Source organism: Metarhizium robertsii, assembly GCF_000187425.2.
Source record: "Metarhizium robertsii ARSEF 23 chromosome Unknown MAA_Scf_5, whole genome shotgun sequence".
NCBI classification, from domain to species: Eukaryota; Fungi; Ascomycota; class Sordariomycetes; order Hypocreales; family Clavicipitaceae; genus Metarhizium; species Metarhizium robertsii.
Genome location: NW_011942193.1, coordinates 2,080,116 through 2,095,768, shown reverse-complemented (window position 1 = coordinate 2,095,768; position 15,653 = coordinate 2,080,116). Strand labels below are relative to the sequence as shown.

Genomic DNA, 15,653 nt, shown 5'->3' with positions numbered 1-15,653 from the left:
ACAATTTAGAATGATGAATTCACGGATGTATGAAATACAAAACTGGCGTTCGAGAGGACTGGGGGAGGGGCAACTCTACTTTTACCATCTTGTATGTCTAATACCAATCAGCACTGAGATACAGTATCGAGCAGATAAATAGCACGTCCAGATTCACTCGCAACAACCTCGTACATGTTCAATCAAAACTCCACAAATCTATTCTCCTGGATGCTAGTTCCGAAAACTCCGAAAGCACATGCACCGTTCCATGCAGAAAATGTACCTAATACAAAACGCCATGCATGAAATGCGGCCAAATAATCAACAACCAGACATGAGAAAATGGTTCAACCGCAACGTACACACCTCACCTCGTGACATTGCCCCCAATCTGCCCCCCCAAAGACGCACGTCATTCACCCTCATCCATGATGCCCAGCAAATCAAGCTCCGTCTTCACCAGCCTCTCAAACTCCTCCCTATCGATGCCGCTGGCCTTGGAGAGCATGTACAAGCTGCGTATGGTGCGCGAAACGTGCTGCTTCACGCCGAATTCATTCTGCTCTTGCTTGCCCGCCGTCTCCTCAAGCTTGGCGACGGTACGGGAGCCATTAGACGAGGCGCTTGACTCGGGGCGTGGATGCTGCAGGGCAATCTCGGCGTTGGATACGTCCTGCTGGATGCCGCCGTTCTGATTCACTTCGGCAGCCGCAGGGTTCTGCTGAAAGCCCAGGGGACCCAACAGCTGCGCCGCCTGAGCCTCCTCGTCAGGGTCGTGGTTGTCCATGGCGGGCTGAACGTCGTCGTACTGCGCAAAGTAGTCGTCCTCAGCAGCTGATCGAGGACCATCTTGCTGGTGGTGGGAGGGGCGTGCGCTGCCGGCGTTTGGCGCGGGACTGCGATTGTTGGCTGGGGTTCGGGCGGGCGTTGCATCGTACCGCGCCCAGTAGTCATCGTCGTCTTCGTCGTCATTGCCTCCCAGAGTAGACTTTGCGGCCGTGCCATTTACCCGGAGCGTGTCTTTGCTCTTTGCTTCCTTGTCCTTGTACTGCTTCTCTGCTTCGGCGATGCTTGACGCGCCGCCAAACTGTGAGAACGGGCCAGGCCGCTCTGCAATAGTGACTTCGCCAATGCGCCAGCCATCGCCACCGCCCTCCTTGTCGTTGACGCAGTATACCAGGCGGAAGGCGAGACCTAGTTCCGGTAGGGCGACGAGGGCCTGCAGTGTCTCCTCGTCGAGCCTCCTGTAGTGTGTTTCCGAGTCGTAACCCCAATCGACCTCTACTTCGCCGGATACCGGGTGCGGCTCGAGGGTTGGGCCGCGAGCAATGTCAGCCAGCTTGGCTGCCTTGCTGGCGTCGTAGCAGAGGAGACGGAGCCATGGTTCAGTGCTGGAGGCGGAGAGGAGCTGGACTCGTTGGCGGAGGATGGGGGAGAGAAGAGGGAGGAGTTGGAGTGCCGGCTGGGTTGATGCTGCTGCGGCTGGGAGAGCTGGGAGAAGAGGGGCGAGGAGGGTTGCTTGGTCAGGGGGAGAGATGACGACGGCCATGATGGTGTCGTGACTCGTGAGGCTCTGAAGCCGGAAGTGGCGATGGTGTTTAGAAGAGAGAGGAGATTGCTTGAAGCACAAGCGTTGATGTATATGAGATTGACGCCCGGCAGTATCCAGTCAAGCTCTCATACGGGCATTCGACAAAGGTTTCAAGTTCCTCGGAGGGAGCGTCTTTCTATTCCATCACACGTCGTTGCTGCGTTGACGTCGAGATGAGCATTGCCCCTCCAGGCAGGTGATCCGACAAGGGTGCGTATGAGCAAGTCCGAAGCAGCAACGTTTACTCAGATTTCGATTGGGCAGAGGAGAAAGGACGAGGGAAAAGAAGGGCAAAAGAGAGAAGAGAGGGTAAAGGACAAAGGTGTTTTAATAAAAAGAAGAGAAGATGGAGAGATGCTGGCATTGATTGTCAAGTCTCCGTCAAGTGACGCGGGTCCATGTCCCGTCAAGCCGCCGTCTCGTACTCCATGTGGGACAAAAAGCGCCATGCCCATGCGACCTGCAACCACGGGGGACATGGGGCCGCGAGGACATTGGATCCATTTGAACATTGAACATCCTTTCAGCCATGTCCCCGTTTTTTGCACGTTGCAGCAGGCTGGCAAAGCCGGCCAATGGCATCTGCGGCGAAATGGTGTGGTTGTTCGGGGCAAAGGAAGTTTGCCCATGTTTGCCCAAGTGAGGCGAAACGAGGGCGCAGCTGACCAACCGGGTCGTGGGCATTTGCTTGCCCCTCAATGCTGGACATCTCTGAGAGGAGGGTCTGGTTGAAGATGGCAGGCGGCCAGTTGACGTCCACGGCGTGACCCGCGGCGTGTGTAAGATCAAGCCGCAGGGCGGAAGTGAGTTCCGGCACGGCATTGAGGATTGTGTGGTTTGCAAGGCCGAGTATCAGGTATTTGTATTGTACATTGCATGCATTTTTCTGCGTTTGCTTGTTTGCAAGGCGGAGTGCAGCCAGGGTCAGACATGTGAGACCGGCCTCAGGGCAATCTGCATCCATTTATTTGCTCTTTGTGTTTAGCAGAGTCTGGTTGCATCTGACAATCCCCGCCCTGACCGCAAGGTTGGCGGCAGTGGGTCGCGCGAACAGTCTTGGTGGATACTCGTGCCTGGTACGGAGTACTTGTACGGAGTACTAGACGAGGTGCTCCCGGCGCCGTAAGTACTTAAGTACTATGCCTACGGGGCACCTAACCAGACCCTTCAGGCACAGAAGCCTTGCGTTGGGATGGCGGGCTTCTGTCCAACACGCCGGTCCAAACCGCCGCATGCCGTCACTCACTCACCTCAAGCTGCAGCCAATGGGACCCTGGCATACTATCCACACCGAGGACAAGGCCACTCACTTGCATCATCCTTCAGTCACGTATCGATAACATTTTTGTTGCGCCAATACTTCCACTCAGACATCTGAGTACATGCAACATTCGACGATACCTCGACGACTTCAATGCACCGCGCCCGCGCCCGCGTATTCCAGCATTCCAGTGTTGCACCATTCCAGCCCCTCAAAGCGCGCACTTCCCACGTAACCTCCGGACACAGCGGCTCCGCCATCGCAACTTGCCCGCTCGTCAACGGAGGACAGGCGTGAACAAACAACCAACCTGCACGCTTGGGATATCTTGACAAATCTCCAAACCCCCATTTCCCGTCCACGGCCAAGAACAAGAGCCGCTTGTGAACTCTGTGCCAGAGCGGGCGGAAGCTCGTTGGCGCAGCTCCAGCAGGCAAGCTGGCAACGTTGTCATGCGAGAGCGAGGCCGCGCCTCCAGAAGGCCGCATGTCTGCTCGTAGCACGCGTCTCAAGGACGAGGGAACAAAACTCCAAGTTGTGTCCGCCGGCGCCATAGCAGGTCTTGTGTCTCGGTATGAAAAAAAAAAAGGTCGCCCCTTGTCCACAAAAATGCGCTAACAAACCTCTGCCAAAAAGCTTCATCGTCGCGCCGCTGGACGTCGTGAAAATCCGTCTCCAGCTTCAGCCATACTCCCCCTCCGACCCCCTCACCCCCTTACGCACCGCGCCCGCGTGCCGCGGCACCGTCGCCACGCTCAGGCACATCCTCCGGCACGAAGGCCTCACCGCACTCTGGAAGGGCAATGTCCCCGCGGAGCTGCTCTACGTCTGCTACGCCGCCATACAGTTCACCACGTATCGCACCACGACGCTGTTTCTGCAGACGGCCCTGCCGACAAGGCTGCCCGACGCGGCCGAGAGCTTCATCGCGGGCGCGTCCTCGGGCGCCCTCGCCACCTCGATTACGTATCCTCTCGACTTGCTGAGGACGAGGTTTGCCGCCCAGGGCCGCCGCAGGATATACGGCTCCCTGAGAAGCGCCGTGCGCGACATCAGGCGGGACGAGGGGTACCGGGGCTTCTTCCGGGGCATCAGCCCTGCGCTGGGCCAGATCGTGCCCTTTATGGGCATCTTCTTCGTCACGTACGAGGGGCTGCGGATCCAGCTGTCGCGCTTCAACGTGCCGTGGGGCGGCGAGGACGCCACCGCCGGTGTTGTCGGCAGCGTCGTGGCCAAGACGGCCGTGTTTCCCTTGGACCTCGTCCGGAAGAGGATACAGGTCCAGGGCCCGACGAGGGCTCGCTACGTCTACGGCGACATACCCGAGTACACGAGTGCCCTGCGAGGAATCGCCGCCATTGCACGCACAGAGGGACTTCGCGGGCTGTACAAGGGCCTCCCTATCAGCCTGATAAAGTCTGCGCCCGCTAGCGCTGTCACCGTGTGGACATATGAGCGAAGTCTCAAGTTGTTGATGAATCTCGATGCAAGTCGAGAGGCTCAATTATAATGTCTAGGACGGAAGAACTTGTATATAGAAACCTGTAATGGACCTTTCCCTCCCCCTTTCCTTGTCCTTTCTACTCGTCCCTTGTTCTATCCTTGTTGGAGGGGTATGGGGGGGATTTTTGTATAGAATAAATAGCGAGCACACGGCGTAATTGAATCCTCTTAATGTTTATACCCCAAACAAGGCACCATATAGACAAGCGGGATATTTCTTCAAGCTGAGAAGAAGTAAAAAAAAAAACAAGAAACAAACCAAAATGACTCGTGCAGCTCATGATCTATACTCTGTCCAAAAGGCCTTATCATTCTTCTTGTTGACTGTGTCGGCGCGCGAAACGCAGGCTTCAATCTCCTGCCAGAACCTGGCGACGTCCACACTTCTAGGTATTCTGACGCCTTCCTCTCCGGCAGGCAAGGCCTTGGCAATGGTGCGCCCTGTCTGTTTGGTGCCCGCCCTGGCTTCTTCAAAGGTCCCCTCCGTGACGATGGTCACATCGAAGCGCTCGTTGTGCTTGGGGTGTGTGCTCTTCTGTTCGTGCCACTCTGAAAAGGGGATCTCGTCGGACGTCCCAATGAGAACCGCAGCGACGGCGATGGGGTCGTGCAGCGGTGGCCCTTCTGCGATGCCGAAGACGTTCCTGCTGGGATATTAGTGGTTTTTCGCGCCGGCGTCCAGGAGAGCAGTACAACATACGCATATGTTTCCGCGAAGAAATATAATAATTCGACGAGCATATCTCTCAAGGTCGTCTTACCCTTGCCCTCGTTATTGCCGCCCGGCCCGTACAGTAGCATGTTTCGCACGTCGTTTGTGGCCAGAACCTGATGGGTTAGATCGAGCGGGACCAGCGTCGTCTTCTTGGCGACCTCCTTGTTGTGGAACACTTCGGCGGCTGCCTCGGGGTCGATGAGGATGTTGAACTCTGCCCAGAACCCGATGTTGCCGATGCGGTCCTTGTCATCGGCGTGGCCCAGGATGGCGTCTGAGAAGCCCTCTCCCAAGGAGCCGCCCATGATGCTGATTCCCTTGATGCGGGATGTGATCTGGGGGTGCCTGCGCAACAGGACGCCGATGTTGGTGAGGGAGCCAGTGGCCACGAGCCACGCTGTCTCGTCTGGCTGGGCCATGAGAGCCTCGAACATGGCTTCAACAGCATCCTTCTCGACAGGCTCGCATTCTGGCTTGGGTAGCAGAAAGGTTCCCTCTAGACCGGATTCGCCATGGACTTCGGGGGCATGAACAGGAGGGCGTTCTAGGGCCTTGGCGGCGCCTCGGTAAAGGGGAACTTGTTTCTCTTTGCCAATGGCTGTGAGGACAGACGCGGCATTCCAGGTGGTATGGCTGTTTTTTATTTTTGTTTCATGTTAGGAAAAAAAAGGGTTGATATCGGGGTATGCGCTTGATACTCGGCCGGGACTTGCCTTAGCGATGCGTTTCCAAAGACTGAAGAAACGCCGAGTAGGTTGATGCGAGGATGGTATGCTGCCAATAGTATGGCGAATACGTCCTGCAAGAGAAGCAGCAATGTCAGCATTGCCAATTGTGGAAAGATTCAACAAGCCATTGACGAGAATACACTCTGCTCAACCACATAGCCTGACCAATCATGACGATTGATGGTGTTTCTTTGGACAGGTGAGACAATGCAAGTGTCTATCAGGAAACTAGAGAGACGGCGACAAGGAAGCAGCTAGAACAATGGATGATACGTACGTCATGGCCCGGGTCACAGTCCAACCACACAGGGATTTGGGAAGAGATGGTCATGTTGTACTCGGCAGATATTGGTCAAGTTCGTCTAGACACGGGTGAAGCGAGATTGTACAGAAGCCACCCTTCAATTTGAGAGTCGGTCATTCAACGGGATGTGATCTAGCAAACAGCCCAACCCAAAACGCCTTGTACCAGATGATGTTTGGGAAAAGATAATGTAAAAGGGAGAAGCGAGGAGGGGGGGAGCTAAGGGCCAGTATTTAAGACTCTGAGATCAGACGGATGGGTGAATGCTGCAAAGCTGTTGTGCAGTCGTTGCATCCGGCTGCCGCCCTCCGATACAGACCCGATGCAACAACGGGGCCGCCAGGCTTCCCCACAAAGCAGGCAGGTACCAGAGGTATCAGTAGTAGTAATATGTTGTACATATACATACATGTATCCATGCGGGGTCCCGCAATGTTTCCACGCGCTTTCTCACTTTGAATCTGCGAAAGTCCGTTGGAGGTACTGAATTTAGTCATGGCCAATCAAAAATCCAAGTTCCTGTAATTTCCCGAGTTATCAACACTTGCATTTTGCTCATCATCGTCCAGCAAACACAGGGGTTTGGTAAGCGGCTTACTTGTTTCGGGGGTCATTGCCACTGTTTGTAGCCTTTGTACGGCCCACTCGGCGTCATGTGGTCAATTGCTCGTTTCCAACTCCTCTAGGCTCCCGCGGGGCTGACTTTACTTGTGATTGTTTGTGCAGTCGTCCCCGACTTTGCACTCTCTTGTACCCATTGGCAACTAAGTAAGTGGGGTTTTCCTTTACAGTGGAAGTCCACTTAGTTGCCAACGGGTATGTCAAGATCCAACCATCTCGGATCTCTGGGGAGTGGCTTACATACATTGCCCGTTTCTTCTTTTCATCGTCACACGAACATTTTCGTTCACGAGTATGCAAACTATTGTTTACATTTCAGCGTGGGATTGATTTATTGATTGGTTAATTGATCACTTATTGAAACATCATCATCATCGTCATGATGCTGCCTTCCGGGACTCCATCATCCGAAGAAAATCTGCAGCGTTGTTTTTATCGACCTTGCGCTTCTTTGGACCTCTTTTGCGTTGGCTTCGTGCATTTCGGCTACGGCCTCCTTCGCTATTATCATCTTCACCCCATGACGCGAGTTTGTGGTCTTCAAAGTCCTCTTCGTCTTCGTATCTGCTGGTGCCAAAGCCCATGTCAAGGTCGTCATCGTCCCGTTGAGACGTTTGTAATAACTTTCTTCTTCGCTCTTCAGCTGCCACGGAATTTTGGCGAGACTCGTCGTCGTCGTCTTCTGTCTCAATCGGACGTAGTGCCGCTGCCTTCTTGATAGCTGCCATGATGGCTGGGTCCGACATGGACGGCGCTCGTTCTCCCTCTTCCTCGGAAATGAGGCGTGTCTTGGAATCTTGAAAGTAGTTTCTGGGGCCTGTTTGCGGTATCGGCGGTGGCGGCATTGAATCTGATGCTGTCAGCTTGTCCCGTGGAACGCCATTTCCAGCTGTTGTCTGCTCTGTCATTTCCGAATCCGAATCCGAGCCCGACTCTGAACCATCTATTCCGGCCAGTGGATCGTAGTCATCTCCCACGTCATCGAAAATATTAACTTCTCCGTCATCCTCAGCCGCTGGTTCTTCCTTTGTTCTAAATTGCTCGGGGACTTCCATGCCCAATGGCTTTGCGTTCTTGTCGGGCATTGGCAATATGTCTTTTGACTCCTCTGGTTCCCCAGGCCTCAGTTTCCGAACTTTTCGTTTCTCATGTCCGTCGGCGTCAACGATAATCAGTACTTCCCGACCTTTCTTATCTACTTCTATGCGCGTGCCGAGTTTCTGTGTCGTTCCGATCTTGCGAAATCGATCACCCAAACTGGGTTCAGCTTGTGCCTTGGCCGCTGCCCTCGCCGCCTTCATATCCGCCAGGATTTGGTTTCTTGTCCTCTTCTTTCCCGCTGCAACTGTAGATAGTTGGCCTTTCTTCTTGTCAGTCTTTTCCCTTTCGATCGCATGAATCTCTTGTGATTCGAGCATGTCAAAGGCATCATCCACATGTGTGTCATCTTCTTGGGCCTCTGAATTTGTTGACCCAGATGGCTTCTCGTCGTATACGTCTTCCCCCTTTCTTACTCGCTCAAGAAGCTTAAAATCCAGTCCCTTGACTAAATGTGTACTCTCCAAGTCGCCCCCTGCAATCTGAAATCGTAGCTTCTCATATGTCTCCTCGTCAATTTCTTCCTTCTTGTACGATTCTTCGAGGGCCTTTAGTCTCGCTTCTCGGTCATCGATTTCGGCAGTCGCTCGATTTCGCGCGCGGTCGACATAACCCTCTGCGAGCCTGACGCCTTTGGGCGCCGAGGTTCTAACCTTTTTCTGTGGCCGCTCAGACTGGTTGCGTTCGGCAAGCTGTCGAGCAAAATCGCTTTGATGGCCTGCAACAGATCGCCTATATTTTGATTAGAATACAACTTCACGGTACCTTGGGCGAGACGGGCACTCACGGTGTCATGGGCATGCTGGATCGCTGCCGGGATCCAAGAGCTGTGCCTCCACCACTGGGTTTTGCGACGGGAGGAGAAGGGTCATTTTTTGAGCCGGATGCTTGCTTCGAATTGGCAAGCATCAGCTTGCGGAACTGCTCGTTGTTCATGATGGCGCAGGCCGGCCAATCAGCCAGCTTGCCAGTGACGGAGGCTGCTTTGATGTGCGGAGAGGAGAGATTTCATCCTCGTCGTGGAAGGACTGGAAGGTTTGCCTGGCCAGGAAGAACTACTGTCTCTGGCCTCCAGACTCTCGGTGCACGGCGTCAAGTACCTAGGTACGTACCCACAAAGTTACGGAGCAAGCCACATGCAGCAACCAGTCACGGGATGACGTGTGAAAGGCGCGGTGCCAGTTCTCCACTATACACGGTCTGCCACCCCTGCAAGTTGCCATCGTGCTCTCATGTTCATCAACATCACGCCGTTTCTTCCATTTCGAAAGCAACATTTTTTGGATATCTCTCCTCGACTAACACCTCGCACCACGCAATAAACCCAGTCGCGTAAATTAATGGCGCATCGTGTCTCAACGCTCGCGACGAAAACATGACCACTCAGATCATGATCGAACCACACGTTGCCAGACTTGCTCTTCTTCCCGAACCACACTTCCGGGCATAGCGGATACAATTTGCCACACTCACGATGGGCAGCGTATTGGAAAAGAATTCGTCTCTGGTGCGCAAGAGGATAGAAGATCACAAGTTTCAAGATGAGGAGGGTGACGAGTACGAGGGTAGCAAGTTTGGTGGATTTGGCGACTACTTCCGCCGCAAGAAGATCAAGCTGCAGAATCTCGACGCCGATCTGCGTGCCGCTTCTGACAAACCTCAGATTTTCAAGGGAATAGTTGCTCATATTACCGGCTATACTCAGCCGCCCCTGCATGTGTACGCCCTCTGCCGTGTCACTCCCAGTTTGACCTGTGCTGACTCGAATGTAGCCTTCATCGCGAAATCGTGGAGCACGGCGGCGGCTTCATTCAATACTTGGACTCGAAGACAATGGCTACCCATATCATTGCTTCCACTCTACCTCCGAAAAAGAGCGTTGATTTTGGCCGATACCGGATCGTCAAACCCGCATGGATCGTCGACTCGGTGGCCGCTGGCAAGTTGATGCCATGGGGCGATTATCGTGTGCTGGATGAAGGACCGAGACAAAAGGTCCTCAGATTTGATGATGAACGAGGCATGACGCAGGCCAGTCCAGAAGCTAGGCGGGGATACAAGGAGCAGACCGACAATAGCTTCTACACATCACAGTTCAAGTCGTCTACAACTGATCCCAGTCAGTCTTTGAGCCATTTCGCAGAAGAGACACCAACTCCATCAAAGCCCCCAGTTTCGCTCGCTGCCAACGAACAACAGAAACCGACCGATAGATGCCAATCTCTGGTGACGTCTTCTGAATCCTACCTCTGCAGAAGCATAGAAAGCCAGGGTGTAGTGACACCCACCCGCCATGACACCCAGAATCATAAAGTTATGGGACCTCCAGAACAAAGTCGTGCAGTAGTCAATGCTAGGAGTCCCTCTCCAGTTGTGGAGCCAGCCAAAGAAATGACGTCTGAGGAACACAATGCTTGGTTGTTATCAGACCCCCGTTTACGCAAGTCATCGACAGCAAACCCCGAGTTTCTCAAGCAATTTTACTCCGAAAGCCGACTGCATCATCTCTCCACCTGGAAGGCAAGCCTGAAGTCAGCAATGCAGCGACTAGCTGCCGAGAAAGGGTTAACGCAAAGGATGTTTAAAAAGAAGCCAGGCGCGCGGGGCTACATTATGCACGTTGACTTTGACAGTTTTTTTTGTGCTGTATCGCTGAAGAAACACCCCGAGTATGCCGACAAACCTACCGTTGTGGCACACAGCAGTGGCCCAGGGTCTGAAATTGCAAGCTGCAATTACCCAGCCCGCGAATTCGGAGTCAAAAATGGAATGTGGATGAAACGGGCTACAGAGCTGTGTCCTGATCTCAAAGTTTTGCCATACGACTTTCCCGCGTACGAAGAAGCTAGTCGGTTGTTTTATGACTCAATTCTGTCTATCGGAGGAGTCGTGCAGAGCGTCAGTGTTGACGAGGCTTTGATAGACGCTACTGCTGTTGTGTACTCTACGTCGGACTCCCAGGGCATTGGCATTGATGAAGGAAATGTCTGGCGAGAACAGGAGAAGGCAGATGAGATTGCTGCAAGGCTCAGAGAGAGCATCAAAACCAAAACCGGATGCGATGTTTCTGTTGGCATCGGTGGTAACATTTTACAGGCCAAAGTCGCGCTGCGAAGAGCCAAACCAGCCGGGCAATTTCAGCTCAAGCCAGAGAGTGTCCTGGATATCGTGGGCGAATTGACAGTCGAGCAACTACCTGGTGTTTCTCACAGCATCGGCGGAAAGCTTGAGGAGCTGGGAATCAAATTTGTCAAAGACGTTCGGACCGTGTCAAAGGAACGTCTTGCTGGTGCCCTGGGACCAAAGACCAGCGAGAAACTCTCAGACTATGCTCGCGGCATTGACCGAACCGAGGTTGGAGAGCAGCCACCACGAAAGTCCGTGTCCGCTGAAGTCAACTGGGGAATTCGGTTCATTAGCCAACAAGAGGCAGAAGAGTTTGTGTTCAACTTGTGCAAGGAGTTGGAGAAGCGTCTTGTGAATGAGCAGGTCAGGGGCACGCATCTCACCATGAAGATTATGCGAAGATGCCTGGACGCACCGTTGGACCCGGCCAAACATCTGGGCCATGGCAGGTGTGACACTTTCAACAAGAGCGCAACATTTGGTGTGGCGACGCACAACTCTGAAACTATTGGTAAAGAGGCCGTCGCTATCTTGAGATCATTCAAATTTAGTCCTGGTGATTTGCGTGGTCTGGGCGTGCAAATGACCAAACTGGAACCGATCAAGGCACAACAAGCCCGGCCCACCCAGAGTAGTCAACGGACACTGAACTTTGGTCCGTTTGTAGGTCCCTCTTCCGCGAAGAAGCCATCCCGAACTGAGGCCATTGATGACATCGAAAGCCCGCAAAAGCCGAAGCGATCTCCTGGCCATGGCATAGACGCGGATCCCATTGCCGATGATCCACTGACGCCTCGCAAGCCAAAGGTTCACCCTGCTATGGCACTGTCAAAGGCCGCACAGGAAGATGCCAAAGCCAACACTCCGTTGAATGTATCCGGGACTCAGTTTATTCTCCCTAGTAACCCGGATCCCGCCGTCATTTCTGAATTGCCGAATGACATCAGGAGTAGGTTAATGGGACAGCGATCCCGACAGAGTCCTGCTCCAGAAGTACCAAGATCGGAAGGCCCTGCATCTATGGAGGCGCTGCTCCCTTCACAGATCGATGCGGACGTCTTCAACGCTCTGCCTGATGATATGAAAGCCGAAGTCCTGGCCACGTATGGACGAAGACCTGCTGTACCCCAATCTCCACGGAGAGACCAACATCTTGTCCAGCCACGGAAGCAAACGACGCCTACCAAACAAGGTGGCATCCGGAGCATATTTGGCAAGGCCCAGCGTCAACGAGATGCACAGACCGGGGTGGTTCAGACAAACTTCAGGACACTCAGGCCGGGGTCTGAGAGCCCCATCGTGGAAGATATTGAGGAGCTGGACGCCGAGTTCCTCGCCGAGCTGCCGGAGGATGTGCGCAAGGAAGTAGTTGCTGATCACCGCCGCCGAAGAATGGCCCTCCGATCAGGCCTTGACGCTCCACCGCGGAGACACACTACTTCAGATACAGAGAGTGTCTTGCCTGGTGGTCAGAGGAAGATAGCCTTTCCCGCCCCTCCGCGAAAAGTAGCGTTTGCCAGCTCAGGAGTCACCTCGACACGAGAAGTCAAGGACATGCTTGATGCCTGGCACACCCAGACACGGCATGATGGGCCACACAGTAATGATGTAGAGGTATTTGACAAGTACTTGCAAAAGGTAGTCAAGGAGGAGCGAGACCTTGAAAAGGTCGTCATTCTCATCAAGTGGCTGCATATCCTTGTGGAACAGGATGGAAGTCCGGGAAGGGGACAGGAATCATGGCGCGAAGCTGCAAAACAGGTCGAAAGTGCTGTGCAGGCTGCTGTGAAGGAGCGGGGATTCGGGCCATTGGATATTTAACTCATGACTTGATGACAACCATTGTAGATTTTGTATTAGTATACTGAGTAGTAGGCCACCCTCAAGGCCAATGGACCGGGAAACGTCTTACTTTATCACGTATCTTCGGCTGTATTTCCGAGCGTATATATATACCTAATCATCCTCATGGGAGGTCCTTCGCTTGCTGGGTGCAAAAAGAACCTGTTGAACCCAACTTGGAGGGTTGAGTCCGACGTAGAGGAAGGGCGCTCTGCATCGTCGCCATTCTCCAATTCGGCGGAATCAACTTTCGCAGGCGGTCTTTGTTGAGATGGATTCAAGGCGTCAGACGCCTGGTCATGATTTGATGCAACCGGAGAAGGAGGCCCAGGAAGCGGCCCAAAAAGACATGGAGGCACAGCAGGTGCCTTTCCCGCTTCGTGGTTGCCGTTCACAATTGGGCACGCAGGAGCAGGGCCGTCGGCGCCTTCCTCCTCAAACGGTCGGTTCCTCATGTTCCCACGACATAGGCAGTATCCCACATTTTCGGTTTCAAATCCCTCATCTGGTCCGGGTCTTGTTAAGATTTTCGTATCACGGCGGATGAACACTGAAGTCTTCTGTGACATGTTTCGACAAGTCGCAGGGTTGGTTAGCGGCAAGCTTGGCCCTACTCTCATCGTGCACGTAGTGAGGCTCTGTCAGACGTCACTGTGTTACACAAGGGCTATGATCACGAGACTTGGGCATCAGGCTCACCGCTGCTTTGATAGAGCTCTTTAGGTTAGGTCATCAAGGCGTTTAGAAAACCAAGGACTTTTAATACTAAAGAATGTTGTGAGTAGCTATAATTACTAGAAAAAGTAACGATGGTATCAGATTAATTACTTAAACCTTTTAGTAAATAAGGTGAGGCCTCTATTGATTACCGTGACTAACATGCCTACGAAAGCCTGACACCCAATAAGGGAGAGAATATGCTAGAGGGGCCAACAGTTTACTCCTCACATATGCAGAGTCCTCACTCGTCGTCCTGCTGCCAAGCAGTATTCGTTTTTGGCTTCATCTATTTTCTTGGACTCAGCCGCCCACACCAAAAGCAATATCACTAGCGTAAGCATGACCAATAACCAGAAACAGTAAAGAAACAGAGGAGAAGAAAAAAGGCCCCCCCCTCGGCTACCGCTGCCGAGATCAAATAAGACAACTGTTTCCGGGCACGATGGATAACATCACCCATCAAATTTCCGAGTATGCCCGGCGGGTAGAACACACAGAGGAACCACTGGTGGGACAAGACGTGCCTCTTACCGAGTATCAACTCGTCATAAGAGGAGGCCCGACAAGTCAGCCAGAGACAGGGTCCAAGTCGAACGGCAACGTTGAACCGGCCGCCCATGACCAAGACTTGGACGCCTGGGAGACAAACGAAGGCACGGTCCGCGCCAGCGTCGTCGTCTGGCAGCCAAGTTACCAACTCCAACTCTGGCCACCGATCGAAGCCATCGAGGTTGATATTGCAGACGAGCAGATTGCTATATCGGCCAGCGCGATCGAGACTTGGGAAATCCCAGGGGCCACCTTTAGCTACGCCAAAACCCTTCACATGCCATACATGGGCGCGGGCGTGGTGGATATCCCCCCCGGCGGCGAGAAGAGAACTAAGAATACGAGAATGATGCAAATGGTGTTTTTTGTGCATTTTGGAAAGGTCTTGGTGACGGTCCACCAGACCAGGTTTCGAATCTCGACTGGTGGCATCTGGACTGTGCCTAGGGGTGAGTTTCTGTTCGGCCCGGGGTTGTGTATATGTGCCGAGGTGTGCTGATTGCTTCTAGGGAATTATTATGGCATTGTGAATGACGGTGAAGGTCCTGCGAGGATCTTCTTCTCGCAGGCGTGCGAAACCATGCCCGAGACTTTGTGATGATACAGGACCAGCTCTCTAGGTATCTCCGTATTATGCAGATCCTCTAGTGAGTTTAAAAGTTGCATGTCAGGGAACTTTTATCTTTTTTGTGTATCCTTTCTGCCCATCATGTCGTCCTTTAGGTAGACGTGGTCGACTTCCAAGCCTGGTAGTTAGTCTCATAAGCCCGTCTCGGGCCCCCGATGCAAGATTCTCCCCTTGTTCTTGTTTGCAGGCGCTACTATATACAATACAACATCCCGCCTCCCAAGTACCATGTACACCCAGTGGTAAATATGCTCCATGCAGAAAACCGTCGAGCTCGAGAGCCAAGACTCACAACCATGCAAACGCAGCCACAAGGGAAAGAAACGACGCCAAAAGCACGGGCGAGGCCTGGGCACCCGCACTTGACATCCTGTAGACGCTCAGCTTGAGAGACCCTCCGCAGGCGAGTGAAGTGTTCCCCTCGCAGGGAAAGTTGCACTCTCCATCGTCGAGCTTTGCCGAAATACCGGCTATGCTCTGCGCACACCAGCACTCCCTGCCAAGGTCAGCTTCTCGCGCTCCCCCCCCTTTTTACACGCCAGAGTCGTGTCCAAGTTTCTTCGTCGCGACTTGGTCAAACTCACCTGGCCCATTCTAGCCCTGCATAGCGATAATGAGCGCCATTCTCCCCATTATTGCAAAAGTCAAGACACATCGGTACCGTCATCTCGCCCTTCTTGACTTCATTTGCGCCGCCGGACAAGGCGCGTGAGTGGTCGGAGCCTTCGATTTCAGTCGTTTCGTTGTAGCACCCGTAATAGGTGTACGTTTTGGATTCCCTGTAGGTTTGCACGGCAGAGCTCTGCTGAGCTGCTGCGAGGGTGAGAGAAGCTAGGAGCAGAAGGAGGCGGAAGAGTATCATGGCGAAGCACCGGGCGACAGGTAGTAGGAGAATGGCCTGTAAGATGGGCACAGGTTACGACTTATGCCCTTGGGGAGCAATTGAGTCTGCTGTGCGGCAGATGATGGAATCGGACGTCAGGGG

General features: G+C 53.5%; 8 protein-coding genes across 8 annotated transcripts; 3 read left to right on the top strand and 5 right to left on the bottom strand.

Annotated features, from left to right (window-relative positions):
- Positions 1-394: 394 nt before the first annotated feature.
- Positions 395-1,531, bottom strand: MAA_04025 (uncharacterized protein; the record flags this gene model as incomplete). Its single annotated transcript, XM_007822023.1, has 1 exon — positions 395-1,531. One exon carries the CDS (start codon positions 1,529-1,531, stop codon positions 395-397), a length of 1,137 nt encoding a protein of 378 aa, XP_007820214.1.
- Positions 1,532-3,320: 1,789 nt separating this feature from the next.
- Positions 3,321-4,344, top strand: MAA_04026 (Mitochondrial substrate carrier; the record flags this gene model as incomplete). Its single annotated transcript, XM_007822024.2, has 2 exons — positions 3,321-3,406; positions 3,471-4,344. The coding sequence occupies 2 exons, from the start codon at positions 3,321-3,323 to the stop codon at positions 4,342-4,344; spliced, it is 960 nt and encodes a 319-aa protein (XP_007820215.2).
- Positions 4,345-4,614: 270 nt separating this feature from the next.
- Positions 4,615-6,111, bottom strand: MAA_04027 (nucleoside hydrolase; the record flags this gene model as incomplete). The annotated part of the gene is made up of 4 exons (XM_007822025.1): positions 4,615-4,981; positions 5,038-5,685; positions 5,751-5,851; positions 6,058-6,111. 4 exons carry the CDS (start codon positions 6,109-6,111, stop codon positions 4,615-4,617), a joined length of 1,170 nt encoding a protein of 389 aa, XP_007820216.1.
- A 971-nt stretch (positions 6,112-7,082) lies between these two features.
- MAA_04028 (RED-like protein) lies at positions 7,083-8,739 on the bottom strand (the record flags this gene model as incomplete). Its single annotated transcript, XM_007822026.1, has 2 exons — positions 7,083-8,535; positions 8,591-8,739. The coding sequence occupies 2 exons, from the start codon at positions 8,737-8,739 to the stop codon at positions 7,083-7,085; spliced, it is 1,602 nt and encodes a 533-aa protein (XP_007820217.1).
- Positions 8,740-9,277: 538 nt separating this feature from the next.
- On the top strand, positions 9,278-12,750 carry MAA_04029 (DNA-repair protein, UmuC-lik; the record flags this gene model as incomplete). The annotated part of the gene is made up of 2 exons (XM_007822027.1): positions 9,278-9,522; positions 9,576-12,750. The coding sequence occupies 2 exons, from the start codon at positions 9,278-9,280 to the stop codon at positions 12,748-12,750; spliced, it is 3,420 nt and encodes a 1,139-aa protein (XP_007820218.1).
- Positions 12,751-12,845: 95 nt separating this feature from the next.
- MAA_11231 (Aminoglycoside phosphotransferase) lies at positions 12,846-13,340 on the bottom strand (the record flags this gene model as incomplete). Its single annotated transcript, XM_011413211.1, has 1 exon — positions 12,846-13,340. One exon carries the CDS (start codon positions 13,338-13,340, stop codon positions 12,846-12,848), a length of 495 nt encoding a protein of 164 aa, XP_011411513.1.
- Positions 13,341-13,933: 593 nt separating this feature from the next.
- Positions 13,934-14,638, top strand: MAA_04030 (cupin domain-containing protein; the record flags this gene model as incomplete). Its single annotated transcript, XM_007822028.1, has 2 exons — positions 13,934-14,489; positions 14,550-14,638. The coding sequence occupies 2 exons, from the start codon at positions 13,934-13,936 to the stop codon at positions 14,636-14,638; spliced, it is 645 nt and encodes a 214-aa protein (XP_007820219.1).
- Positions 14,639-14,956: 318 nt separating this feature from the next.
- On the bottom strand, positions 14,957-15,530 carry MAA_04031 (Carbohydrate-binding WSC; the record flags this gene model as incomplete). The annotated part of the gene is made up of 2 exons (XM_007822029.2): positions 14,957-15,164; positions 15,253-15,530. The coding sequence occupies 2 exons, from the start codon at positions 15,528-15,530 to the stop codon at positions 14,957-14,959; spliced, it is 486 nt and encodes a 161-aa protein (XP_007820220.2).
- Between the last annotated feature and the right edge of the window lie 123 nt (positions 15,531-15,653).